Genomic DNA, 27598 nt, shown 5'->3' on the forward strand with positions numbered 1-27598 from the left:
GGAACAGAAATAAAAATTAGGGTGAGCTTGTTCCCTTTACCTTTGCAAAATTCTGATACCTAAGTCAGAATTTGTGTTTTTTTTTTTTTCTCGAGTAGGAAGAAGTCATTATATTTTATTTAAAACAACAGCAACAACTTTGGGCAAAGTGCCTCTGAGCATGTGAAGTCTTCTTTTCTTAAGTTGTACAGGAAACCATCTGGTCATTGTTCCACCTTGGGATGGTATTGTCTGTAAAGGTAAAGTAAGGTAGGTGTGAGGGGGGAAATTTAGGGAAGTTTTAAATGTTTGATGTGTTGTCGTGTTTTTAATATTCTGCTGGGAGCTGCCAACAGAGTGGCTGGGGAAACCCGACCAGACGGGCGGGGTATTAAAAATAAATTGTTGCTGCTGTTGTTGTTGTTATAGCAATGAACAAATCAGAACAAACCCATCATGGATTTATTCTGTGCAATTATTGTGTTGAAACACCAGGTTGTGAAACACCAGCCCTGCAGCACCAATGATCTACGTCTCTCAGATTAATGTCCAGACCGAATCAGAACTACACATCAGATTTTGCACATCTATGGATGGTCTGGTGCTAAAAAAATGAAAAAGTATCCAAATGCCCTCTCTTTTTTTGGAGACTAAGTTGTGTTTTAAAACGCATCGTTTTGAGAGCAAACAACATTTCGGGACAAATGAACGTGCCGATTTCTTTCTTTCAAAGTGCAGTTTAATACAGGTCGGAGCAAGGCAGTGGTGAACGTGCGCAGAATGTCCAAAAAGCGAGAGATCCGTTTGTTCTCTCATTCCCTCCACATGTCCTCTATAAATAGCTTAAATACAGTGTCTGTCATTCTCTGGCTGCTGGGGGAACAGGCAAGTTTCAGTGCCGTGTAACGGAGGCATCCCGCGCAGTATGGCTGGGCTGGCGGAAAAACTCGCTGCGCAACAGATTGGGCCACAAGCCATGCGACAAAGCTACCTGCATGCGCGGTCTCCCAGGCAACAAGGGTTTGGCGGCGCGAAGCCTTTCGCCGGCCAAATAAGCATAGGGCTCAGTCGTCGCGATGGGTTGAACCCGTCGGATCAGTGCCGGATTCCTGTTATCCTCAGCGGTCTCGCAGTCCCTTAGCACTGCTTCTTGAATTTTGGGAGGTTGATGTACGGCAGCGAAAAGAAACTACGCTCGCTGGGCCAGTAAACCACTTCGGGCTCGGAGCTAGGGAGTTCGTAGAAGACGTCGAAGTAGACGACCGTGGTGGCGCAGTAGAAAATGGCAACGACGATAGAAAGATGCCTGTGAGTTTTTTAAAAAAGGAAAGAATGTTGTCTATGGCTGCCATACGTGTCTTGCTTTTTTACTTTTTGAAATACAGTGGTACCTCTGGACGCGAATGGGATCCGTTCCGGACGCAACTGCGTCTGTGTGTCTGCGTGCGCGTGGGTTACGATTCTCTGTGCATGCGCATGACGTCATTTTGAGCATCTGCACATGCGCGAACGGGGAAACCCAGTAGTAACACGTTCCGTTACTTCCGGGTCGCCATGGAGCGCAACCCGAAACGGCTCAACATGAAGCAACTTTAACCCGAGGTATGACTGTATAATACAGTGGTACCTTGGGTTAAGGACTTAATTCGTTCCGGAGGTCCATTCTTAACCTGAAACTGTTCTTAACCTGAAGCACCACTTTAGCTAATGGGGCCTCCTGCTGCTGCCGCGCTGCCGGAGCACAATTTCTGTTCACATCCTGAAGCAAAGTTCTTAACCTGAAGCACTATTTCTGGGTTAGCGGAGTCTGTAACCTGAAGCGTATGTAACCTGAAGCGTATGTAACCTGAGGTACCACTGTAATAATAATCATCATCATTTATAATTTATACCCCGCCCATCTGGCTGGGCTTCCCCAGCCACTCCCAGCAGAATATGAATACAGTTGTACCTTGGTTCTCTAAAGTAATCCATTCCGGAAGTCCGCCCGACTTCCAGAAACATTTGACAACAGAGGCGCGGCTTCCGATGGGCTGCAGGAGATTCCTGAACTCAAGCAGAAGCCACGTCGGACGTTCAGCTTCCGAAGAACGTTCGAAAACCGGAACACTTACTTCCAGGTTTCCGGCGTTCAGGAGCCAAAACGTACGAGTACCAAGGCGTTCGAGAACCAAGGTACAACTATAATAATAAAGCGATAAAACATCAAACACTAAAAACTTCACTAAACTAGACTGCCTTCAGATGTCTTCTGAAAGTCAGATAGTTGTTTATTTCCTTGACATCTGATGGGAGGGCGTTCCACGGGGCGGGCGCCACTACCGAGAAGGCCCTGGCAGAAAGACATCAAGGAAGGAGCCTGTCTGGCTTCTCCAGGGAGAGAGTTCCTAAGACTGGGAGCAACCTCTGAGAAGCATTTGCTGCCACTGAGAAGCATTTGATGAAACCCCCAAAATGCATTTTCTACAGTTAAGTTTTTACCTCTGCAGTGGTACCTCCAGTTGCACACGGGATCCGTTCTGGAGCTCTGTTCAGATCCCAAGGAATTCACAACCAGAGGTGCCTGTTCTGTACATAGAGTGCTTCTGCGCATGCGGCGAAACCCAGAAAAATACTTCTGGGTTTGCCGCATGCATAACCCGAAGGATACGCAACTAGAGGTGTGCATATGCAGAGGTACCACTGAATCTTCAGTACATTTTATTTTATTTTATTGCTATGTAAACCACAGAGCCTAGGGCTTGCTGATCGGAAGGTCGGTGGTTCGAATCCCCGCGACGGGGTGAGCTCCCGTTGCTCGGCCCCTGCTCCTGCCAACCTAGCAGTTCAAAAGCACGTCAAAGTGCAAGTAGATAAATAGGTACCACTCCGGTGGGAAGGTAAACGACGTTTCCGTGCGCTGCTCTGGTTCGCCAGAAGCGGCTTAGTCATGCTGGCCACATGACCCGGAAGCTGTACACTGGCTCCCTTGGCCAATAAAGCGAGATGAGTGCCACAACCCCAGAGTCGGCCACGACTGGACCTAATGGTCAGGGGTCCCTTTACCCTTTACCTTTTTATGTCTAGTGGCCAAAGCAAATAAAGATTCTTCTTCATTTGCTGCCTGAGGCAACTGCTTCATCATGAGATGGCCAAGATGGCTAAGTTATGGGCTCCCTTGTACCAACGTTGCTTACCGTCCCAAAGCTTTTGCCAACGTTCAGCTGGATTCTGACACCACTATGCAATAAATGAAGACCATTTCATCTCATCTAGCCCTCCAGGGCAGCCAAGAGCAGGTCCTTCTTACCAAATGCTGTGAAGGTAGGCGAAATTGACCCTCTGACAGATGCCGCACAAAAACTTATCCGTCAGCCAACAGGTGATGGCGATGCACCACCACACGACCATGGTCCTGATGAGACGGTGAACGCGGGCGTTGTTGCACCTGCGGAAAAGGTTGCAATCAGGAATAGTGGGTGCACTCGCCTGAGGCTGGAGGGGTTACATTGACAAAATGGGCATTATAACTATGATCACAACGGGGTGAGCTCCTGTTGCTCCGTCCCAGCTCCTGCCAACCTAACAGTTCGAAAGCACGCCGGTGCAAGTAGATAAATAGGTACCACTGTGGCGGGAAGGTAAACGGCACTTCCGTGCGCTCTGGTTTCCGTCACGGTGTCCCATTGTGCCAGAAGCGGTTTAGTCCTGCTGGCCACATGACCCGGAAAGCTGTCTGTGGACAAACGCCGGCTCCCTCAGCCTGAAAGCGAGATGAGCGCTGCAACCCCATAGTCGCCTTTGACTGGCCTTAACCGTCTGGGGTCCTTTAAAGGTAAAGGTACCCCTGCCCGTACGGGCCAGTCGTGTCCGACTCTAGGGTTGTGCGCCCATCTCACTTAAGAGGCTGGGGGCCAGCGCTGTCCGGAGACACTTCGGGGTCATGTGGCCAGCGCAACGAAGCTGCTCTGGTGAGCCGGCACCAGCGTAGCACACGGAAACGCCGTTTACCTTCCAGCTATAAAGCGGTACCTATTTATCTACTTGCACTTAGGGGTGCTTTTGAACTGCTAGGTTGGCAGGAGCTGGGACCGAAAGACGGGAGCTCACCCCGTCACGGGGATTCAAACCGCCGACCATGCGATCGGCAAACCCGAGGCGCTGAGGTTTTACCCACAGCGTCACCCGCGTCCCTTTACCTTTTACCTATTATTATTATTATTAATTTAACTTATACACCGCCCTAGACCGGGAGGTCTTGGGGCAGTTCACAAGAAGACCACAACATATAAAATCAAACCGAAAGCAGTAACTCAATACACCCCCCCCAAAAAAGCCACATTCTAAAAGGGTGTCAAATTTCAATAAGATCAACCAAAGGCGTTTCCGTGCACTGCTCTGGTTCGCCAGAAGCGGCTTAGTCCTGCTGGCCACATGACCTGGAAGCTGTACGCCGGCTCCCTCGGCCAGTAAAGCGAGATGAGCGCTGCAACCCCAGAGTCGGCCACGACTGGACCTAATGGTCAGGGGTCCCTTTACCTTTACCTACGGTAGCTAAGTCCCTTGGACATGGGTGGAGCTGTGGGTTAAACCACAAAGCCTAGGGCTTGCCGATCAGAAGGTCGGTGGTTCGAATCCCCGTGATGTCAAAGTGCAAGTAGATAAATAGGTACCGCTCCGGCGGGAAGGTAAACAGCGTTTCCGTGCGCTGCTCTGGTTCGCCAGAAGCGGCTTAATCATGCTGGCCACCTGACCCAGAAGCTGTACGCCGGCTCCCTCGGCCAATAAAGCGAGATGAGCGCCACAACCCCAGAGTCGGCCGCGACTGGACCTAATGGTCAGGGGTCCCTTTACCTTTACCTAAAATAGAAACTGCTTGTTAATTCTTATCTGTGAAGTTACTGAAGTGGGAGGCAGACTCTGCACTCGGGGGCCCTTAGAATTGCCTGTTCAACGCTTGCAGGGTTCTCTGTCCACAACTTACTTTCTGAATTCCTGGTTACTCAAGTATAAAAGGTGCAAGGCGACGGAGTTGAGGGCGTAAGCGTTCAGGGTCGGCTTCACAAAGGACATCAGGGTGCTGAAGACGGTCACGATGCCCACCAGCCACGTGAACTGATCCCTAAGCGGGTCAAAATTAAAAAATGACAAAAGACACAGTTTGAGCGCTGAAGAGCTCAGGGTCCTTTACAGAACAGGATGGAAGATCTCCATGAGCCCTCTCCCCGTGGGCAGGAAGAAGCGAAGGCAAGTGTGTCGAGAAGTCGCTGTGGATCTGACAGAATGAGTTAGCAAAGATCAGCCAGTCTTTATTGAACCAGGACACCCATTGCTCTTAATAGTCCAGGATATCTCTGCAGCCATTGGAATGTTTGTGCATGTGGGGTTTGGGGTTTGTTTGTTAGAAAGTGGAAAAAAGTTCTATTTGCAATCTGGAGGGCTACAGAGACATTATTATTATTATTATTATTATTATTATTATTATTATTATTAATACCCTGCTCATCATTCAGTTCAAAGTGTTGGTGCTGACCTTTAAAGCCCTAAACGGCCTTGGCCCAGTATACCTGACGGAGCGTCTCCACCCCCATCATTCTGCCCGGATGCTGAGATCCAGCACCGAGGATCTTCTGGTGGTTCCCTCATTGCGAGAAGCAAAGCTACAGGGAACCAGGCAGAGGGCCTTCTTGGTGGTGGCTCCCTCCCTGTGGAACGCCTTCCCATCAGATGTCAAAGAGATAAACAACTACCTGAGATTCAGAAGACATCTTAAGGCAGCCCTGTTCAGGGAAGTTTTTAACGTGTGATATCTTAGTGTATTTTTGGTTTTTATGGAAGCCGCCCAGAGTGGCTGGGGAGGCCCAGCCAGATGGGCGGGGTACAAATAAATTATTATTATTATCATTATCATCATCATCATCATCTGGCTGGGTTTCCCCAGCCACCCTGGGCGGTTTCCAAAAGAATGTTAAAAATACAATAAAACATCAAAACTTTCCTGTACAGGGCTGCCTTCAGATGTCTTCTAAAAGTCAGATAGTTGTTTATTTCCTTTGACATCGGATGGGAGGGCATTCCACAGGGAGGGCGCCACCACCGAGAAGGCCCTCTGCCTGTTTCCCCGGGTGCCCCAGTAGTTCCTTATTCCCCCCCCCCCACTTACCTGTTTTTGATGAACGATGGGTAATAGTGAACAGGCAACCAGAAAGTGTAGCAGAGGGCGATTGCCCAGAGGATGGAGAGCTCGTCCAGCATTTGCCCTGCGTAACTGAGAGTCATATGGAAGTAGCCGGAGAACAGACCTGCAGGATGAAAAGAGGGGGAATCTACCTTGGCGCCTTCTGCACTCAAAGCAGGTTATCTCCCACGGGGCTGCAGCTGGTCCTTTCTTTAGGGGGTCAGACTAGATGGCCCACGAGGTCCCATGCAACTCTACAGTTCTGTGAGTCCAGAACTTTGGGCTCCCAGGACTCCCAGAAGAATAGTAGAACCACAGAATTGTAGAGCTGGAAGGGACCCCGAGAGCTAAACGTCATGGATGCTTTAGCTGAGATTCCTGCATTGCAAGGGGTTGGACTGGATGATCCTTGGAGTTCCCTTCAAACTCTACAATTCTTGGATTCTAACCCTCTGCAAGGCAGGAATCTTGGCTGGAGCATTGCTGACAGGTGGCCATCCAAACTCTCTTTAAAAACCTCCAAGGCGGGAGAGCCCGGCAGCTTCCGAGAGAGACAGTTTCCACTATTGAAAGGCTCTTACATCCAGAAAGTTCCTTCTGATGTTTAGTCTGAATCAGCGCCGGATTTACGTATAAGCTAAACAAGCTATATAGGGACGCGTGTGGTGCTGTGGGTTAAACCGCAGAGCCTAGGACTTGCCGATCAGAAGGTCGGCGGTTCGAATCCCCGCAATGACGGGGTGAGCTCCCGTTGCTCGGTCCCTGCTCCTGCCAACCTAGCAGTTCGAAAGCACGTCAAAGTGCAAGTAGATAAATAGGTACCTTTCTCTTATTCAAACCTTTATTAGGCATTATACAAATAAAACGATAAAAGAAAAAGTAACATATAAAAGCCTTGAGATATATACAGAAAGGCAGCAGTTGGCTACATACATATATATATATATACATATAAAATCAGTGGTTTTCCTTGTTAACCTGCTCCTTGGAGGACTGCTACCAAAAACTCGGCTACCCCCGCCGTTACCCTTTGGTCAACGTCGGATAGGCAGAATCCCACACATTCACCTTGTTGGGGCTCCAGACCACCCAAAAGAGGGGGCAGCACGCGTTGACGGAGCGTACTGTACAATGGGCACTGAAAGAGAATGTGCTCTACCGTGTCCGGGACATTCATAAAACATCTGCAGAATCTCTTGTTTCTAGGGATGTTTTGATATCTTCCCCTGACAAGTGCTGAGGGAAAAACATTCAAACGGGCCAGCATAAAAGCCCTACGTTGGGCTGGAATTATTAATTTGGTGACGTAATTGGCTCTGCTATCTAAGATATTTAAATCATAGAATATGGGCGAGCAAATTTTGTTTACAGCTGCCATAATATTTTGCCTCTCGACAAATAGGTACCACTCCAGCGGGAAGATAAGCGGCGTTTCCGTGCGCTGCTCTGGTTCGCCAGAAGCGGCTTCGTCATGCTGGCCACATGACCCGGAAGCTGTACGCCAGCTCCCTCGGCCAATAAAGCAAGATGAGCGCCGCAACCCCAGAGTCTGTCACGACTGAACCAAATGGTCAGGGGTCCCTTTACCTTTACCTAAACAAGCTATAGCTTAGGGCCCCACACACTTGGCCCTGCCCCCCCCAAAATTCACTATCAATATAAAAAAAGATAAAGGATCCCTGACAGTTAAGTCCAGTCGTGAACGACTCTGGGGTTGCGGCGCTCATCTCGCTTTACTGGCCGAGGGAGCCAGCGTTTGTCCGCAGACAGTTTTTCTGGGTCATGTGGCCAGCACGACTAAGCTGCTTCTGGCAAAACCAGAGCAGCACACGGAAACGCCGTTTACCTTCCCGCTGGAAGGTATCTACTTGTACTTTGACATGCTTTCGAACTGCTTGGTGGGCGGGAGCAGGGACCGAGCAACAGGAGCTCACCCCATCACGGGGATTCGAACCGCCGACCTTCCAGTCGGCAAGTCCTAGGCTCGGTGGTTTAGACCACAGCGCCACCCGCATCCCTGTATTCTATAAGTTACGTTTGCTAATTCTACCATTTCACTTGCAATTCCTCCTCTTGCTGGCATTGCTCCGTCTCTCCGTTTCTGGGCATGTATAATTCGGGATGCCGTGATTGTGTAAAGAAGTACCATATTTTTTGCTCTATAAGACTCACTTTTTCCCTCCTAAAAAGTAAGGGGAAATGTGTGTGTGTCTTATGGAGCGAATGCAGGCTGCGCAGCTATCCCAGAAGCCAGAACAGCAAGAGGGGTTGCTGCTTTCACTGCGCAGTGATCCCTCTTGCTGTTCTGGCTTCTGAGATTCAGAATATTTTTTTCCTTGTTTTCCTCCTCCAAAAACTAGGTGCGTCTTGTGGTCTGGCGCGTCTTATAGAGCGAAAAATACGGTAAATTCTTTTGATCTCGAGGGGGCGTCCCTTCCCTTCTGATTCCCCCAGGGGACGTACCAATCAATGTTGACATGATAGTAAGACCCGGGATGGGAACTGGTCGGTACTGGATGTACTGGGGGTTCATGAACATCATGATCGGCGGCAGGATGAAGAAACCAACGTTGCTGATCTGCAAAACAGCAGCAAACAAGGAGAGAGAGTTTTCTTGTCGTTCTCGTTTTTAACGTGTAATTTGGAACGTTCCACACTTTGAATCGCTTAGTTGCAACCATCAACTTCAAAAAAAAACAAGCAAACAAAAAACAGCAACACCCCCTTATTAAGAATCAGTGCTTTTTTTCCCTTTAAAAAAAATGTTTAGGGGGTACTCTCATTTTGACTCAGGAAAATCACCATTTTATAGTTCGAACTGGGAGGGAATAAATACAGTGAATGGACAAAAGTACAAAGATTCACAAAATGTTTAGGGGCATGCGTACCCCCAGGGGAAAAAAAGCATTGTTAAGAATAAAGAAAGAAAAGTGACTTAAAAAGAATATTAGTGAATTAACCAAATCCATTGATAAGCAGGGGACAGGGCACATTTTGGCATGTGTAATAAAATCAAACATGACCTCTACAAATCTATCCATTTTTTTATTTGTCCTCCGGAAACACATCGTTTTTGGGTCATCTTTTCTAGTAAAGTCGGTTCCCAAACCCTGGGAATATCTAGAAGAAAATTGGGCTCTGTTAAGGTCTTTCTCCAGAAATAAGCCATTGTGGCTCCAGCGGCCATCCGAAATTGAACAATTAGCTATTTATTATGTATTTATTAAGATCAGTTCACAATCAACTTTTGAGGAGCGCTGGGGGTTTTTTTGTTCTCCCAGTGGCGCAGCCATAAAAGTGCTAGAGTGTTTGCAAAGCTAAGCAGGGTCCGGTATGGTTTCAAATTGGGACTTTGAAAGGAAATTCAAAGCGCATGGCTTTCCTCCAAAAGTCCGGTCGCTAACACAGTGGCGTAGCCTGGGTGAACCACGGGGACAGTTGCCCCGGGTGCAAAATTGTTAGCGCACAAAATTTCAACACTGCCACAATACAGCTTGTTGTTGTTTAGTCGTTTAGTCGTGTCCGACTCTTCATGACCCCCTGGACCAGAGCACGCCAGGCACTCCTGTCTTCCACTGCCTCCCGCAGTTTGGTCAAACTCATGCTGGTAGCTTCTATAACACTGTCCAACCATCTCGTCCTCTGTCGTCCCCTTCTCCTTGTGCCCTCCATCTTTCCCAACATCAGGGTCTTTTCCAGGGAGTCTTCTCTTCTCAAGAGGTGGCCAAAGTATTGGAGCCTCGGCTTCAGGATCTGTCCTTCCAGTGAGCACTCAGGGCTGATTTCCTTCAGAATGGAGAGGTTTGATCTTCTTGCGGTCCATGGGACTCTCAAGAGTCTCCTCCAGCACCAGACTTCAAAAGCATCCATTCTTTGGCAATCAGCCTTCTTTATGGTCCAGCTCTCACTTCCATACATCACTACTGGGAAAACCATGGCTTTAACTATACGGACCTTTGTTGGCAAGGTGATGTCTCTGCTTTTTAAGATGCTGTCTAGGTTTGTCACCGCTTTTCTCCCAAGAAGCAGGCGTCTTTTAATTTCATGGCTGCTGTCACCATCTGCAGTGATAATGGAGCCCAAGAAAGTAAAATCTCTCACTGCCTCCATTTCTTCCCATTCTATTTGTCAGGAGGTGATGGGACCAGTGGCCATGATCTTCGTTTTTTGATGTTGAGCTTCAGACCATATTACAATACAGCTAGGCTCCATTAAAAATGGCTTCTCCATGCGAACCAAGAAGTGACCTCTCCAAACAATGGAACGACTCTTAGAATCATAGAATCATAGAGTTGGAAGAGACCACAAGGGCCATCGAGTCCAACCCCCTGCCAAGCAGGAAACACCATCAGAGCACTCCTGACATATGGTTGTCAAGCCTCTGCTTAAAGACCTCCAAAGAAGGAGACTCCACCACACTCCTTGGCAGCAAATTCCACTGTCGAACAGCTCTTACTGTCAGGAAGTTCTTCCTAATGTTTAGATGGAATCTTCTTTCTTGTAGTTTGGATCCATTGCTCTGTGTCCGCTTCTCTGGAGCAGCAGAAAACAATCTTTCTCCCTCCTCTATGTGACATCCTTTTATATATTTGAACATGGCTATCATATCACCCCTTAACCTCCTCTTCTCCAGGCTAAACATGCCCAGCTCCCTTAGCCGTTCCTCATAAGGCATCATTTCCAGGCCTTTGACCACTTTGGTTGCCCTCCTCTGGACACGTTCTTCTTATCTCTGTGGCTGTGATCTTCTCGGTGATGTGGACGCAGTGAAGCGGTTGTATGCACATTCATATGCTGTCTGATTCTCAGCCTCTCACCCCACCAACCCTCTGTTCAGCCGCGGCTCCTGGCAACCCTGCTATGCCACTGCTATGTACTGAGCTTGGATCCTAGAACAATAGGCAGGTAGGATCCTAGAAGGAAGCAACCTGATTGGTCTGCAGGAGCTGCCCAATCCGGCTCCAGGAGGAAGTGAATCAGCAACCTGATTGGCCTGCAGGAACAGTCCAATCAGGCTCCAGGAGGGGAGTTGAATCACCCAATCACACGAGACCCATTGTGAAAATAATGTGTATATAGCCAGAGGTTTGGAGGAAAGCACTCGCTCACTGTTTACCATGAGCTGAAATAAAGAGCATGAAATCACTACTCAACGCTGAGTATACTTCAGCCATGTTTACCCCTTAGTAAACATGGTAAAGGGACCCCTGACCATTAGGTCCAGTCGTGGCCGACTCTGGGGTTGCGGCGCTCATCTCGCTTTATTGGCCGAGGGAGCCGGCGTACAGCTTCCAGGTCATGTGGCCAGCAGGACTAAGCCACTTCTGGCGAACCAGAGCAGCGCACGGAAACGCCGTTTACCTTCCCGCCGGAGCGGTACCTATTTATCTACTTACACTTTGACATCACGGGGATTCGAACCACCGACCTTCTGATCGGCAAGCCCTAGGCTCTGTGGTTTAACCCACAGCTCCACCCATGTCCAAGGGACTTAGCTAGGTAAAGGTAAAGGGACCCCTGACCATTAGGTCCAGTCGTGGCCAACTCTGGGGTTGCAGTTCTCATCTCGCTTTACTGGCCGAGGGAGCCGGCGTACAGCTTCCGGGTCATGTGGCCAGCAGGACTAAGCCACTTTTGGCGAACCAGAGCAGCGCACGGAAACGCCGTTTACCTTCCCGCCAGAGCGGTACCTATTTATCTACTTGCACTTTGACATGCTTTCGAACTGCTTGGTTGGCAGGAGCAGGGACTGAGCAACGGGAGCTCACCCCGTGGCGGGGATTCGAACCGCTGACCTTCCGATCGACAAGTCCTAGGCTCTGTGGTTTAACCCACAGCGCCACCCGCGTCCCTTACAAAGCTACATTTAATAATTAATAATTAATGTCAAGATTATTATCAAACTTTTTTTTAAAAAAAATCAAAACAAAAACGTTAATCTAAACAAAAGCACAAAAAACAAAAAGGGAGAAAAGGAGATGAGGGAGCTAGAAAGATAGAATGTACAAGGGGGAACATAAGAGAGGAAACAGAGAAAGAAGAAAAATAGAGAACCTCCGATTCTTTGTCCGTCAGCTCGATATACCCTATTTTTCGCTCTATAAGACGCATCAGACCACAAGACGCACCTAGTTTTTGGAGGAGGAAAACAAGAAAAAAAATATTCTGAATCTCAGAAGCCAGAACAGCAAGAGGGATCGCTGCACAGTGAAAGCAGCGATCCCTCTTGCTGTTCTGGATTCTGGGATAGCTGCGCAGCCTGCATTCGCTCCATAAGACGCACACACATTTCCCCTTACTTTTTAGGAGGGAAAAAGTGAGTCTTATAGAGCAAAAAACACGGTAAGTGTTATTTCACCCACCCACCCACTCCAAGATAACACCCAGCGAAAACTCTTTCTCTCAAGCAACATTACCATCGCTCCTCAAGCCAAGTGTCTCAAGCGTCGTTTTCTTTTCCCGGTCTTTAGTAAATGCTTCACGTGACTTTTATTTGGTTTAAACATGTCAGCGCATCACAGTTCCCTGTTATCTGCTTTGAGGTGGGGGGTTAGGGGGCTGCGGTGGAGGCGTTTCAGATGTGCTCTGCTGTGTGCCTGCAGCCTAAACGCGAGATCACAGCGAGGAGCTGAAGTCAGGGCGTTCTGGAGACCCTGCCCTCTTCCTGCCTCCTCAAGCCTTCCCGTGGGGCAGACGCCAGCCAGCCAGCTCCAGAAGCTGAGCAGGTAAAGCCGGTTTATTTTCTGGATCTCTGTGAAGGTGTGTGGGTGGTCAGCTGCTTAAATGGGCACTCCACTTTCTCTGTGCCAGGAGAAGCAGTTCTGAAGCAAACACCACACCCTCCTTCCTTTTTTGGCATCGAGCCAGAATTTGGAGCTTCGCGACTGAGGGAGAGGGGAGCTTATTCACCTTGGATGCACCTGTGCAATATTTCCCCATCCCTCGGCATGGCGTGGAATTTGCAATCGGAATATTCAGTCTCTGCAGGAAGTCTGTGTGTGGCTGGTGCAATATGCTACCGGTCCGGATTCGAGGTGCCAATTGCCGCGGCAACTTGCGCCCAGGATACCTTCAGCTCAAACCAGCCATAGGCAAACTCCAGCCCTCCAGAAAGCCAGTGTGGTGTAGTGGTTAAGAGCAGTAGATTTGTAATCTGGGGAACCGGGTTCGCTTCCCCGCTCCTCCACCTGCAGCTGCTGGGTGATCTTGGGCCAGTCACACTTCTCTGAAGTCTCTCAGCCCCACTCACCTCACAGAGTATTTGTTGTGGGGGAGGAAGGGAAAGGAGAATGTTAGCCGCTTTGAGACTCCTTAGGGTAGTGATAAAGCGGGATATCAAATCCAAACTCCTCTTCTTCTTCTCCAGATGTTTGGGACTACAATCCCTTTCACTCCTAGCTAACAGGACCAGTGGTCAGGGATGATGGGAATTGTAGTCCCAAACATCTGGAGGACCGGAGTTTGCCTATGCCTGGCTTGAACCTTCAGTTTAGTCGGAATGTCCTTCCTTGTAACTTGAAGTCCTCCCCTCCTGAGCAGGAGAAAACAAGCTTGCTCCCATTTCCCTTGAGATATTTGAAGAAGAGATATCATATCTCCCCATCTCTTTTCCAGGCTAAACATGCCCAACTCCTTCAACCATTCCTCATCAGGCTTGGTTTCCAGACCCTTGATCATCTTGGTTGCCCTCCTCTGAACACCTTCCAGCTTGTCAACATCCTTCTTAAATTGTGGAGCCCAGAACTGGACACAGTATTCCAGGTGTGGTTTGACCAAGGCAGAATAGAGCGGAACTATGACTTCCCTTAATCTGGACACTAGACTTCTGTTGATGCAGCCTAGAATAGCATTTGCTTTTTTCGCTGCTGCATCACATTGTGGACCCATGTTCAGCTTGTGGTCCACCAAGACCCCTTGATCCTTTTCACATACACTACTAGTAAGCCAGCTGTCCCCCCATCCTATATTTGTGCATCTGGTTCTTCCTGCCTAAGTGCAGAACCTTACATTTGACCCTATCGAAATTCATTTTGTTATCTTGTGCCCAGTTCTCTGATCCATTTAGGTCATTTTGAATACTGATTCTGTCTTCTGCGGCATTAGCTACCCCTCCCAGTTTGGTGTCATCTGCAAATTTGATCAGCATCCCCTCAATTCTTCATCCAAGACATTTATAAAGACGTTGAACAACAACGGGCCCAGGACAGAACCCTATGGCACCTCACTTGTCACTTTTTCCCAGGATGACAAAGAAAACTTTGGGTTTGTGTTATGCACTCAGCTTGGATCCTAGAACAATAGACAGGTGGGATCCTAGAAGGCAGCAACCTGATTGGCCTGCAGGAGCCACCCAATCAGGCTCCAGGAAGAAGTGAATCAGCAACCTGATTGGCCTGCAGGAGCAGTCCAATCAGGCTCCAGGAGGGGAGTTGAATCAGCCAATCACAGGGGACCCATTGTGAAAATAATGTATATATAGCCAGAGGTTTTGGGGGGAAAGCACTCACACACTGTTTACCATGAGCTGAAATGAAGAGCATGAAATCAACACTCAACTCTGAGTATATTTCAGTTTGGTCAGTAAATCACCTAACCGTTGCCTCGTTCAACCCATATTTTACCAGCCTCCTCGTGAGAATATCATGGGGCACTTTGTCAAAAGCCTTTCTGAAATCGAAATACAGTGCTACCTCGGATTACATGTGCTTCAGGTTACATACACTTCAGGTTACAGACTCTGCTAACCCAGAAGTATTACCTCGGGTTAAGAACTTTGCTTCAGGATGAGGACAGAAATCGTGCTCTGGCGGTGTGGCAGCAGCAGGAGGCCCCATTAGCTAAAGTGGTGCTTCAGGTTAAGAACAGTTTCAGGTTAAGAACGGACCTCCGGAACGAATTAAGTACTTAACCCGGGGTACCACTGTATTGTATGGAAGAAAACATGTACAGCTTCTGAGAGCTGCTTTGCGGCCTTGGTTCCTCCTCTCCCAGACCACTAAAGCAACTCTGATGCCTCGATAGAACCCTGATATTTTTTTTTCATTTGCAAGGGAGCATCTGAAAATTCGGATCTCCTTGACTAGACCATAGCCAAGGTTCTCAGCACATCCTCGCCAGGTCCTGGTGAACAAGTACATTGAATAAATAAATAAAATGAAATAAATGAGGGCAGACAGAACGGCGGCTTACCGTGTTGTAGTATTCTGCAATGTACTCTGAGTGTGCAAAATTCTCTTCGCACCAGTCTACTTCAGCGCTTTGGTAGGCAAATATACTAGGCATGCTGGCAACACCTTTCAAAAAAGAAAAATACAACACCTTAGCACCTACAGAGCGTTGCAGTGGAGAAAAAGAACCTGCCTTTCCAGATTTTCCATATCTCCTTCCCTCTGAAATATTGCAGCACACACTTTGATGCCCGGCGACGGCTCTGAGCTGGTGTGCAAGAATCTGCTGGGAAGATGCAAAGAAAATGAAGGAACCTTATTCCACATGTGGTGGACTGGTCCCGAAATCAAAAAATATTGGGACATGATTTATGAGGAACTTAAAAAAAATAATAATGCTAAAACATACATTCCTAAAGAAACCTGAAGCTTTTTTTTGTTAGGCATTTTAACGATAAACATCCAAAACGAAAACAAAAGAGTGTTTCTTCGCACGACAACAGCTTTAGAACAGGGGTAGGCAACAGTTCAGGAATCAGCGTGTTTTGACATGAGTAGAATGTGTGCTTTTATTTAAAATGCATCCCTGGGTTATTTGTGGGGCGTAGGAATTCGTTCATTTCCCCCCCTCCAAAATATAGTCCGGTGATTGGGCCGGATCCGGCCCCCGGGACCTTACGTTGCCTACCTATGGTTTAGACTAAATGTGATCCACCTGGAGAAGGAACTGGCAAACCACTCCAGTCTTTTGCCCAGAAAACTCCATGGACATAAAAAAAGGGAGAATTTTTGAGAAGAAAGTGAGAGTTTCCAAGGCATGCTGTGGTTCATGGGGTCACGAAGAGTCGAACACGACTAAAAAACAACAAGTGGATTGTCCAACAGGACGTGACAATTGTAGGTTAAAGTGAAATCTGTCCTCCCCAATTTCTTAACAATAACGGGGCTAAATTTGTACTGCGTGTCATTCTCGGATTAATTCCCCCACAAGCTTTCAAGTGGGGCATCTGTATGGCAGGAGTTTTCGGTGTAATCCTCCAAAAAGGCAAAGTGCCCTTTTCTGCAAGAGGCAGGAGAGAGGCAGCGCTGATAACAGAGAATGCAGCGTTGGCCGTGTCAACAATCTCAACAATCTCAGCAGAACTTTGCTTTGTCAAGCCTGTCACGATAGGCTTTCAAGCCTATGTGTTTGATACCTGGCAAGCCAAACTATTTAGAAGAAGAGACATGGAGCATTTGGGATAAGCAGGGCTTTCATTAACTGAGAAACCGGCACCCTGGCTTTTATTGCCAGAGTCGTTCGCAACTGGACTTAACTGTCAGGGGTCCTTTGAAAATGTAAAGGGACCCCTGACCATTAGATCCAGTCGTGGCCGACTCTGGGGTTGCGGCGCTCATCTCGCTTTATTGGCCGAGGGAGCCAGTGTACAGCTTCTGGGTCATGTGGCCAGCAGGACTAAGCCGCTTCTGGCGAACCAGAGCAGCGCACGGAAATGCCATTTACCTTCCCCCCAGAGCGGTACCTATTTATCTACTTGTACTTTGATGTGCTTTTGAACTGCTAGGTTGGCAGGAGCAGGGACCGAGCAACGGGAGCTCACCCCGTTGCGGGGATTCGAACCGTCGACCTTCTGATCGGCAAGCCCTAGGCTCTGTGGTTTAACCCACAGCGCCACCCGCGTCCCTCAGGGGTCCTTTACCTTTACCTTTTTTACCTCCATAGGGACGCGGGACCAGGAGATGGTCAGAAGAGGAGTGCAGCGGTTTGGCCGGTTTACGAGGGGCAAGGCAGGTCGCAGGCTGTTTAAGATTTGAACAGTAACACCTTGAACTTAGCTTAGCAATAGACTGGTATCCAGCACAGATCTTTAATGTACTGATGCAGAAACATCCCAGGCAAAAGCCATGCAGCTGCCCATAGGGACCGAGAAATTTGACGGACGGAAGGGGCAGCAGGCAAGGGGAGTAGGGGCATCTCTGCGAGAGGGCAGGTCCCATGGACCTGGCAAGTCTTGGATCAGGCAGAGAGGAAGCAAGAGATAATTGGACCAGTGGGAACGCCACCTCGGTCTGAGCAAAAGAATGACCAGGAGCTCAAAGTGAGCTCCCGGTTGTCCCTTTGAATCTTTACCTGTAGGAACGTAGAATCATAGAATGGTAGAGTTGGAAATGGACACCCAAAGTTCCTCTAATTCAACCCCCTGCAACGCAGGGATCTCTGCTAAAGCACCCTGGCAGATGGCCTCCGAACCTCTGCTTAAAAACCTCCAGCAAAGGAGAGGCCGCCACCTCCTGAGCCGAGACCGTTAGGAAGCTGTCTTATGCAGAGGCTGAACATTTGGTCCACCTAAATCAGGGTCGATCACACTGACTGACAGAGGCTCCCATGATTTCGGGGAGAAGTCTCTTCCACCTTCCGCTTGCGAGGAAGGTGCTGTCCCGCTGAGCTATGGCCCTTCCTCAATTTGTACCCATCTGACTCCTGGCAGTGAGAGTAGAAGTGAGAGCTGGACCATCAAGAAGGCTGATCGCCAAAGAATTGATGCTTTTGAATTCTGGTGCTGGAGGAGACTCTTGAGAGTCCCCAGGACTGCAAGAAGATCAAACCTCTCCATTCTGAAGGAAATCAAGCCTGAGTGCTCACTGGAAGGACAGATCCTGAAGCTGAGGCTCCAAGACTTTGGCCACCTCATGAGAAGAGAAGACTCCCTGGAAAAGACCCTGATGTTGGGAAAGATGGAGGGCGCAAGGAGAAGGGGACAACAGAGGACGAGATGGTGGGACAGTGTTCTCGAAGCTACCAGCATGAGTTTGACCAAACTGCGGGAGGCAGTGGAAGACAGGAGTGCCTGGCATGCTCTGGTCCAGGGGTCACGAAGAGGCGGACACGACTAAGCGACTAAACAACAACGACGCCTGGCATCGCGTTTGCCGTGATGAGCAGGGTAAGAGGCATAGGTGCCAACTCCCTGTGGGCCCAAGCACCCACAAAATCCCCATCAAGGGGCCAGGCACCCACAAAATTTGGCTTTGGGCACCCACAGTCGCGGTGCAAAGCTGGCACTCCTGGTGGGTGGGCATGGTTTGGGGGAAAGGTTTGCAGGCCAGGCTGGTAGCCTGCAGTTCCCTTACACCTGGAATCGGCGAAGGAAAAGACAAGCCGTTGTTTCAGATTATATATTCCTGGAATTATGCAAGAATCTCTCTCTCTCTCACTGCATTGAGATAAGAGATTCTCCCACGCCTCTTGCCTCCCTCTCCACAAGAATGAAGGCGGTGGGCAGGTGTGGCTGTAAACGAGTTTTGTAGAGCTAGCTAATTGCAAATTGGTGGCAATTCAGATTTTATTGCCAAGCTGTTGGTTTCGTCAGGCCAATTGCAAAGTGCTTAGAAGAGAAGGGCAGAGTTCACACTCTGAAAGATGGATGGGGAAGGAATTCGAATCCATCTGCCTTTAAAGGCACCTGCTCTGCAGAAAGATACACAAACCCGAACACAGCCTCTTTTGAAATCCGCCCTTCTCCGAATTTTGCCGTGCAATTATCCAGCCAAAGGGATGCGTCTAAAAAAAGGCATATTCTGGGGTGAAAGCCTGTGTGGAAATGAGCGAAAACAACATAGCAGATTCATTGCGTTATGCTTTGCGAAAACGTTTATAATTGCAAAGGTTTGGAGAAAACGGTGCTGATGAATTTTCGCGAGGGAAAATCAAATCTCAGATTGATGTGGAAGTGTGGAGTACTGGATTTAAGATGGGGGAGGGGGAGGGAATCAGAAATGGGGATTGACAGATCCACCCATCCCTTGCCTCACTGAGACTGTGATAACATCAACCCAGGAGAGATTGCTGTCATGCCTTAGCCAAGAACATCTGTTCTCTCAACCTCCATTTGTCCTGTTTCCCTTCTACCTGCCATGGCAGAGGACCACACGGCCTGGTCTGCTTTCCCAGGCTGTTGTAAGGATGAAAACGACGGTGTTTGAAGCATGTTTTCAACCCTTGAAATGTATACCGTATTTTTCGCTCTATAAGACGCGCCAGACCACAAGAGGCACCTAGTTTTTGGAGGAGGAAAACAAGGAAAAAAATATTCTGAATCTCAGAAGCCAGAACAGCAAGAGGGATCGCTGCGCAGTGAAAGCAGCAATCCCTCTTGCTGTTCTGGCTTCTGGGATAGCTGTGCAGCCTGCATTCGCTCCATAAGACGCTCACACATTTCCTCTTACTTTTTAGGAGGGGAAAAGTGAGTCTTGCAGAGCAAAAAATACGGTAATTTCAGCAAACCCTGCTGACTCAAGGAAACGTTCACTGGCCTTGCCCCATTCTGGTCCTTGGTACACCAAATGCACATAGGACTGTGCCCATTCTGCTCTTCAAAAGGAAAACCAGGGGAGACATTTCAAGTGCCGGAACAACATACCCGTACCCGAGGCTCTGCTGAACCTGCGGGCCAGTGTGCGTTGTAACCTCCCAAGTGGGATAGCTCGGTCAATAGAGCATGCTTCATCTCAGGTCCGTGGGTTCAAGCCCAGCATGGGGCAAAAATATTCCTGCACTGCAAAGTGGTTGGACTTGATAACCTTTGCAATTCCCTCCCAACTCTACGGTTCTTTTTTAAAGGAATATTATTGTTTATTAGATTTTTCAAAGCTTTTAACAAATTGACTTCACCTACAGTATGTCATAAGGGATGCGGGTAGCGCTGTGGGTTAAACCACAGAGCCTAGGACTTGCCGATCAGAAGGTCGGCGGCTCGAATCCCCGCAACGGGGTGAACTCCCATTGCTCAGTCCCTGCTCCTGCCAACCTAGCAGTTCAAAAGCATATCAAAGTGCAAGTAGATAAATAGGTACCGCTCTGGCGGGAAGGTAAATGGCATTTCCGTGTGCTGCTCTGGTTCGCCAGAAGCAGCTTAGTCATGCTGGCCACCTGACCCGGAAGCTGTACGCCAGCTCCCTCGGCCAATAAAGCGAGATGAGCGCCGCAACCCCAGAGTCAGCCACGACTGGACCTAATGGTCAGGGGTCCCTTTACCTTTACTATTGTTTATTAGATTATTCAAAAGTTTTAACAAATTGACTTCACCTACAGTATATCATTCACACATTTGTGGACTCGCCCTCCTTGGAGGTTTATAAGCAGAGGTCAGACGGCCATCTGTCATTGATGCTTTAAGCTGAGATTGCAGCATTGCAGGGGGTTGGACTAGATGACCGCTGGGGTCCCTTCCAACTCTACAGTTCTATGCTTCCATGATTCTTTCTTATCATTAATTCTGACATTTCGGGTGGCTGTTTGTTTTTGTTTTAATTCCCACAGTCTTCACAAAAGTTGCAGTCTCATTTGTCAGAATGGCTTCCAGGCTGTCAGAACCTTTGGACAGAATATTTGGCTAAATGGATGAGCGCTGTGTCCAGGGGATTACATAGCACAATTATTCTAGAGAGGAAAATGGTGTGTGGTGTGGGAGGAACTTAGATAATATGGCATTTAAAATAACTAAGATGGGAAACATTATGGTGAATTCCAGAGAAGCGGACACGGAGCAATGGTTCCAAACTACAAGAAAGAAGATTCCACCTAAACATGAGGAAGAACTTCCTGACAGTAAGAGCTGTTTGACAGTGGAATTTGCTGCCAAGGAGTGTGGTGGAGTCTCCTTCTTTGGAGGTCTTTAAGCAGAGGCTTGACAACCATATGTCAGGAGTGCTCTGATGGTGTTTCCTGCTTGGCAGGGGGTTGGACTCGATGGCCCTTGTGGTCTCTTCTATATGATTCTATGATTCTACTTCCCACCCTGATGTTTTTACTCTTATCCTTTATTGCTGCATTCAACTCGCTGGTAACCCCGCTAACTCCATCTTATTGTCTTTGCTCTGCTGCTCGTATCTCGAACCCTGCCTGCAATTTCATATCGCATACCCTCCAACATTTTTCTGATGGAAATGCCTCCAATTTTCCACAGTTCATCATTTCGATCTCTTAGTTTTATAGCCGATTTTGCATAATCCATCCATTTTAGAAGCCATCCCACTTTGGTCGGACAATTCTAGGATTCTGTCTGAAAACAGATGAGGTGGCCTAGCCACATGGTAAGAGTTTCAGCAGTGTAAGAAATAACTAAAGTTTAAAAAAGTGGTTGCAATAGATGGGGGGGGCAGAAAAAGCGGGGAAAAGAGAATCATGGAAGGAGAGGGTGGGAAGTCTCTTTTCTGTCTATTCTTTGATATCCGAAAACGCTACTACTTTTTTTATTTCAGAGATTCTTTTCCTTTCGCATCGTTTTTGTTTATCTTTTGTTGATAGGGAATTATATCAGAAACGCAAATAAATAAAAAACAAGAAGAAGAACAATATTAAAAAGAAAACAGCTGAGGTGATGGAAGAGAAATCGAGCTCTGGCCTTTCTGAGTTCGAAGAACCACAGTGGAAACCAAAGTAAATTTTTTGGGCGTCCGTGTTTTAGAGTAAAGGGAACTAGTTGCACCATGTCAGAATTCTGGTCAATTTTGCCAACTAGAAATGAGTTAAACCGACTGGCCTGGGACACTACAGTGGTACCTCTGGATGTGAACGGGATCTGTTCCGGAGCCCCATTCACATCCTGAAGCGAACGCAACCCGTGTCTGCGCATGCGCGGGTCGCGATTCGCCGCTTCTGCGCATGCGCATGACGTCATTTTGACCGTCTGCACGTGCGCAAGCAGTGAAACCCAGAAGTAACGCATTCCGTTACTTCCGGGTCGCCGTGGAGCGCAACCTGAAAACGCTCAACCTGAAGCAACTTTAACCCGAGGTATGACTGTACAGGAGGCCACATTTTTTTGCTTTTGTTTTAACTATATATTTGTGGTTTTACCTTGTGAATGGCCCTGAGATCATGTGAGGAAAGGTGGTATAAGAATAAGAATAAGAATAAGAATTTATTATTTATACCCTGCCCATCTGGCTGGGTTTCCTCAGCCACTTTGTACGGCTTCCAACCAAAGATTAAAAATACATTACAACATCAGTCATTAAAAGCTTCCCTGAACAGCGCTGCCTTCAGATGTCTTCTAAACATCAGGTCGTTGTTTATTTCTTTGACATCTGATGGGAGGGTGTTCCACAGGGCTGGCGCCACCACCGAGAAGGCCCTCTGTATATAATTATAATACACTGCCAAGCCAACCATATGGGTGTGGTATAAAAATTAAAATTATTATCCTCCTTAAAACCTTCCCTGCAACAAGTTCAGCATCCCTGACCTCAAGATGAGGATGAAAGATGCTGTTGTTGTCATCTGGGATGAGTTGCGGAAGAATGATAGCTTTGCTGAAAGTGTAATATAGAAAATTAGGTGCTGAAATCCAAACAGAACAGAGAAGGCTATGTATGCAACCACGGCTGCACAGATGTTATTGGCCCAGAGATAAAAGAGGACAAAGTCCTGACCAGAGAAGAATGGCAGATTAAATTGATGGATTTATGCCAAAATGGCAAAAATGACCGGAAGAATCAGAAATCAGGAAGACAGAAATTTTAATAAGGAATGGGGGGAATTTATAATTTACTTTAAAAAACCATTGCAATCAGTTAAAATTGTCGGTAGGATTTGGAATAACGCTTGTAGTTTAATGATGGGTTTTGGATGTAATGGAGAGGTAAAAGATTTGGATTATTATAAAAGATCCAGGAGGAAATGATTAATAATGAATAATGATTAATCATATAATTAATAATGATTAATAATAGGGAGAAGTTTCTTTGGAATCTTGTTTTTATGTTGTGTGTTGTATGTTTGTGATTGTAAAACTTTAATTTGAAAAACCAAATAAATATTTTTTTATTTTTTTAAATTAACGTATCATTTCCAACAATCATTTAACCTATTTTCTTATTTTATACAATGTTTTGGACGTCCATCAACCGCATCTGAAGATTTTTCAGTGTTCGTCACTTTATCTACATTTCTTAATTTCTCTATTACTTTTAATTGTCCTTAACTAATAACTCTCTTCGTAATCTCCATTGCAATATTTCGCAACTCCTCCTTACAAAACTTCTTGCAGTCCTATTAGCGTAATCTGTTTATTGCAATTGCTTTTCAAATAGTTCAAATAGTTACTCCAGTCCTCTGAGAATCTCTGGTCCTGCAGCTTTCGGATCCTTCCTGCCATCTTATCTAATTCTGCATAGTCCATTAATTCAAAATAAATTTGTTTTTAAAATAGAATATTGCCCAGTATATTGGAGGGTGGTGGAAGACTTCAGAAAATAAAATACAGGAGAAACTCGCTGGCAAATTCAGTTGACCTATTCTAACCAGACATAGACAGATCCTGAAGCTGAGGCTCCAAGACTTTGGCCACCTGATGAGAAGAGAAGACTCCCTGGAAAAGACCCTGATGTTGGGAAAGATGGAGGGCGCAAGGAGAAGGGGACGACAGAGGACGAGATGGTGGGACAGTGTTCTCGAAGCTACCAGCGTGAGTTTGACCAAACTGTGTTCAAGTCCTGGCATCAGCAGGTGGGGTTGGGCAAAGGGCAAGAGCCCAGGATTAGATAGATCTACCAGGCTGGATTGACAGGAGGGCAGATTTCAGTTCAGCATTAGAAGAAACTGTCTCCATTTCCCTCCCCCAAGCTGATTTCTTGGACCATAAAGAAGGCTGATTGCCAAAGAATGGATGCTTTTGAATTCTGGTGCTGGAGGAGACTCTTGAGAGTCCCATGGACTGCAAGAAGATCAAACCTCTCCATTCTGAAGGAAATCAGCCCTGAGTGCTCACTGGAAGGACAGATCCTGAAGCTGAGGCTTTGGCCACCTCAGGCCAAGACTTTGGCCACCTCAGGAGAAGAGAAGACTCCCTGGAAAAGACCCTGATGTTGGGAAAGATGGAGGGCACAAGGAGAAGGGGACGACAGAGGACGAGATGGTGGGACAGTGTTCTCGAAGCTACGAACATGAGTTTGACCAAACTGCGGGAGGCAGTGGAAGACAGGAGTGCCTGGCGTGCTCTGGTCCAGGGGGTCACGAAGAGGAGGACACGACTAAATGACTCAACAACAACAACAACAACAACAACAACAACAACAACAAAACCATACATATAAGCCTTAAGACCTTTGGCAAAATCTGAGCTGAGAGTCTGAGCACTGCACCTGTGGGGGCATTCAGCCTGGAAAGAACCTTGATATGAACTACTTCTTCTTCTTCTTCTTCTTCTTCTTCTTCTTCTTCTTCTTCTTCTTCTTCTATCAAAGCATCCTTTAAAACAGTATTGCCCAAAGTGGGCACCTGGGGGGGGGGCGCTGCAACAATCTGGGGAGTCAGGAGTAGCCATGGGTGCAATCGGGGAGCACAGAATAAAATTAAGGGGTCTGTAGAAGCAGTCACAAAATTAAAAGATGCCTGCTCCTTGGGAGAAAAGCAATGACAAACCTGGACAGCATCTTAAAAAGCAGAGACATCACCTTGCCAACAAAGGTCCGTATAGTTAAAGCTATGGTTTTCTCAGTAGTGATGTATGGAAGTGAGAGCTGGACCATAAAGAAGGCTGATCGCCGAAGAATGGATGCTTTTGAATTCTGGTGCTGGAGGAGACTCTGGAGAGTCCCATGGACTGCAAGAAGATCAAACCAATCCATTCTGAAGGAAATCAGCCCTGAGTGCTCACTGGAAGGACAGATCCTGAAGCTGAGGCTCCAAGACTTTGGCCACCTCATGAGAAGAGAAGACTCCCCGGAAAAGATCCTGATGTTGGGAAAGATGGAGGGCGCAAGGAGAAGGGGACGACAGAGGACGAGATGGTGGGACAGCGTTCTTGAAGCTAACATGAGTTTGACCAGACTGCGGGAGGCAGTGGAAGACAGGGGTGCCTGGCGTGCTCTGGTCCAGGGGGTCACGAAGAGTCGGGCACGACTAAACGACTAAACAACAACAACAACAAAAGTTCTGTTACTGGCTGTGTCCTATATTTGTTTGGCAGGAGTGGACGTGCCGGAGGCAAGGCTTGTGTGAGACAATACAGCATATCCAGGCGTTTCCCTGGTACTCCTTTTTGTGTGGGCTGTTGGGCCATGACCTTGAGGCATCAGCCTTCATTTGGGCAGGGTGTCACAATATTTGAATGGCTTCCTTAATAAACTTTATTTCCCTTGAATGGCTGTGTGGTTACTGGGTAGATGGCAGTGTGGCGGCTGCTTACATTGAGCATGTCAGAACTACCACAGTTTTACATCTACACATATACCGTTCTTTCTTTGGTTACATTCACTTTGCAACATATTTTCATAGGGTATCTCTTAGACCATGGGTAGGCAAACTAAGGCCCGGGGAGAAGAGAAGACTCCCTGGAAAAGACCCTGATGTTGGGAAAGATTGAGGGCACAAGGAGAAGGGGACGACGGAGGACGAGATGGTTGGACAGCGTTCTCAAAGCGACAAACATGAGTCTGACCAAGCTGCGGGAGGCAGTGGAAGACAGGGGTGCCTGGCGTGCTCTGGTCCAGGGGGTCACAAAGAGGCGGACACGACTAAACGACTAAACAACAACATTCCAATGGGTCTACTCTGAGCAAGGCAAGCACAGCTCAATGATTTTGCAACTTCTAAAATGGGGATTGTTTGAAAAGAACGTGCACCTTTCAAATCCAGCCCTTGCTATATAAAACCAGCATTCATCTACCTGTTTAGGGAAGCTTTTAATGTTTAATAGATTATTGTGTTTTAAATATTCTGTTGGAAGCTGCCCAGAGCGGCTGGGGAAACCCAGCCAGATAGGCGGGGTAGAAATAATAAATTATTATTATTACCAATCCATCACCTGCACATCACTTTCCATGCACATCGATGGAAGGAGCATCTTTCCGCAGAGAAACCAGGCACTGCTTTCCCCTGAGCATGAGCAGAGTGGCACAGAGTATATGCAGAGAGCCAAAGCGGTAGACCTTGCGGGATTTCAGACACAACAAGGCTTTCAGAACCCCAACTAAAGAATCATGGCAAGAAAAATTGATGGACTATGCAGAACTGGCAAAACTGACATATAAACCACGGGACAAGGATAGCTGTGACTTTAAAGATGAATGGGAACCCTTTACAAAGTATTTGAAGATGCAACAAAGCAAACTGGACTCCTTGGCTGGCTTTGAATAAACATTCACAAACTTTTTATTGATGATAATCAGCTAAATAGTTTGAGGATCTATACAACTGTGTAACATGAAACAAACAGCATTTTTAGAGAAATCAAAGACTGGAACTGAGGGAAGTCGGGGGGTGGGTAGGTTCTGTGGGGGGAGCAGTGGCGTAGCGTGGGGGGTGCAGGGGGTGCCGGCCGCACCGGGCGCAACATCTGGGGTTAGGGCAAATCCATGGGTTAGGGGGCGCAAATTACTTGCCTTGCCCCGGGTGCTGACAACCCACGCTACGCCACTGGGGGGGAGGGAGAAAAAATAGGGGGGAATGGGGGGGAAATAAGGATGATATGTTTCTGGATAGTATGTTTTGTTTTAATTTTGTTTTTTCCCTGCAAAATTTTATTGGTTTTCACAATATCACAAACAAACACACAAAACAAACAAACAAAATAGACATAAATCATAGCCTTATTAAAAATTACAGTTATTAACTTTGTTAAGTGACTTCCTCGCTTCCCCTTGGTTGAATTTCATTGCATGTCCTTTTAATGGTTTTCCAAATCCCATTTTTTATGAAATTTAACTTAAACATTAACACCCTTAAATCTTCACCTTATAGAATTAAACATATTAATTCATCACTTAACATAAATAAAATCCTAAGCCCATTAAGTATCTGCAAGCGATTTCCAGTTAGTTTGACTTAACAAATTTAACTAAATAATCATGAAATTTATTCCATTCTTCCTGATACTCCTCCTCCTTCTGGTCGCAGACTTTTGAATAAAAAAGTTATTTTAAAAAAAAAGGCTTTCAGGTTACCCACTTTTATAGATCTGGAATGCCTGGGTTGAAGGTGAGTCCTTTTACTTACCTGTTGTGTCTCCGCTCCCTCCGCAAAGCCGAAACTCCAGACGTCAAAAGAGCTCCTGAAGGCGTTCCTGGGGTATCTCCTGCCGCTGCAACCTGTCCTACCACCTTTGTTGGAAAGAACCAACCTCAGGGAAGTCAGACTGGAAGTTGACAAGAAAAGCAAGCTGAGAGATGGCTCTGTCTCAGGGAACAGTCCGCACCTGGCTTCTATAACCTCTGCGGATCGCAGGGCTGGGGGAAATTTAAATAAATCTGCATGGCCAGGCACGGCTTTGAGGACAGGGGAGGGGCAGGGTGG

At 47.3% G+C, this 27598-nt stretch overlaps 1 protein-coding gene across 3 annotated transcripts; it reads right to left on the reverse strand.

Moving 5' to 3' along the window:
- Window positions 1-696: 696 nt before the first annotated feature.
- On the reverse strand, window positions 697-27514 carry ACER1 (alkaline ceramidase 1). 3 transcript variants are annotated; one of them, XM_083594885.1, is made up of 7 exons: window positions 27302-27514; window positions 15326-15429; window positions 8600-8714; window positions 6122-6260; window positions 4943-5080; window positions 3269-3406; window positions 697-1285 (listed from the first exon to the last, which is right to left on the reverse strand). In XM_083594885.1, exons 2-7 carry the CDS (start codon window positions 15416-15418, stop codon window positions 1117-1119), a joined length of 792 nt encoding a protein of 263 aa, XP_083451011.1. In that variant the 5' UTR covers window positions 15419-15429; window positions 27302-27514; the 3' UTR covers window positions 697-1116. The 3 variants fall into 3 exon arrangements, with proteins under 3 accessions (XP_083451011.1, XP_083451012.1, XP_083451013.1); XM_083594886.1 differs by lacking the exons at window positions 15326-15429; window positions 27302-27514 and adding an exon at window positions 12619-12737; XM_083594887.1 differs by lacking the exons at window positions 15326-15429; window positions 27302-27514 and adding an exon at window positions 12553-12679.
- Window positions 27515-27598: the final 84 nt, after the last annotated feature.

The sequence above is a fragment of the Podarcis filfolensis genome, assembly GCF_964270895.1.
Source record: "Podarcis filfolensis genome assembly, chromosome: 18".
Taxonomy (NCBI): domain Eukaryota; kingdom Metazoa; phylum Chordata; class Lepidosauria; order Squamata; family Lacertidae; genus Podarcis; species Podarcis filfolensis.

Bases quoted from the DNA above. Each gene is read 5' to 3' on its own strand.
- ACER1 (XM_083594885.1), bottom strand. From the start codon at position 15,418: ATGCCTAGTATATTTGCCTACCAAAGCGCTGAAGTAGACTGGTGCGAA. The intron at 6,261-8,599 runs GTACGTCCCCTG...TTCATCCTGCAG, and splicing joins TATCATGTCAACATTGATTG to GTCTGTTCTCCGGCTACTTC. The intron at 5,081-6,121 runs GTAAGTGGGGGG...TGACCCGCTTAG, and splicing joins CCATCGTTCATCAAAAACAG to GGATCAGTTCACGTGGCTGG.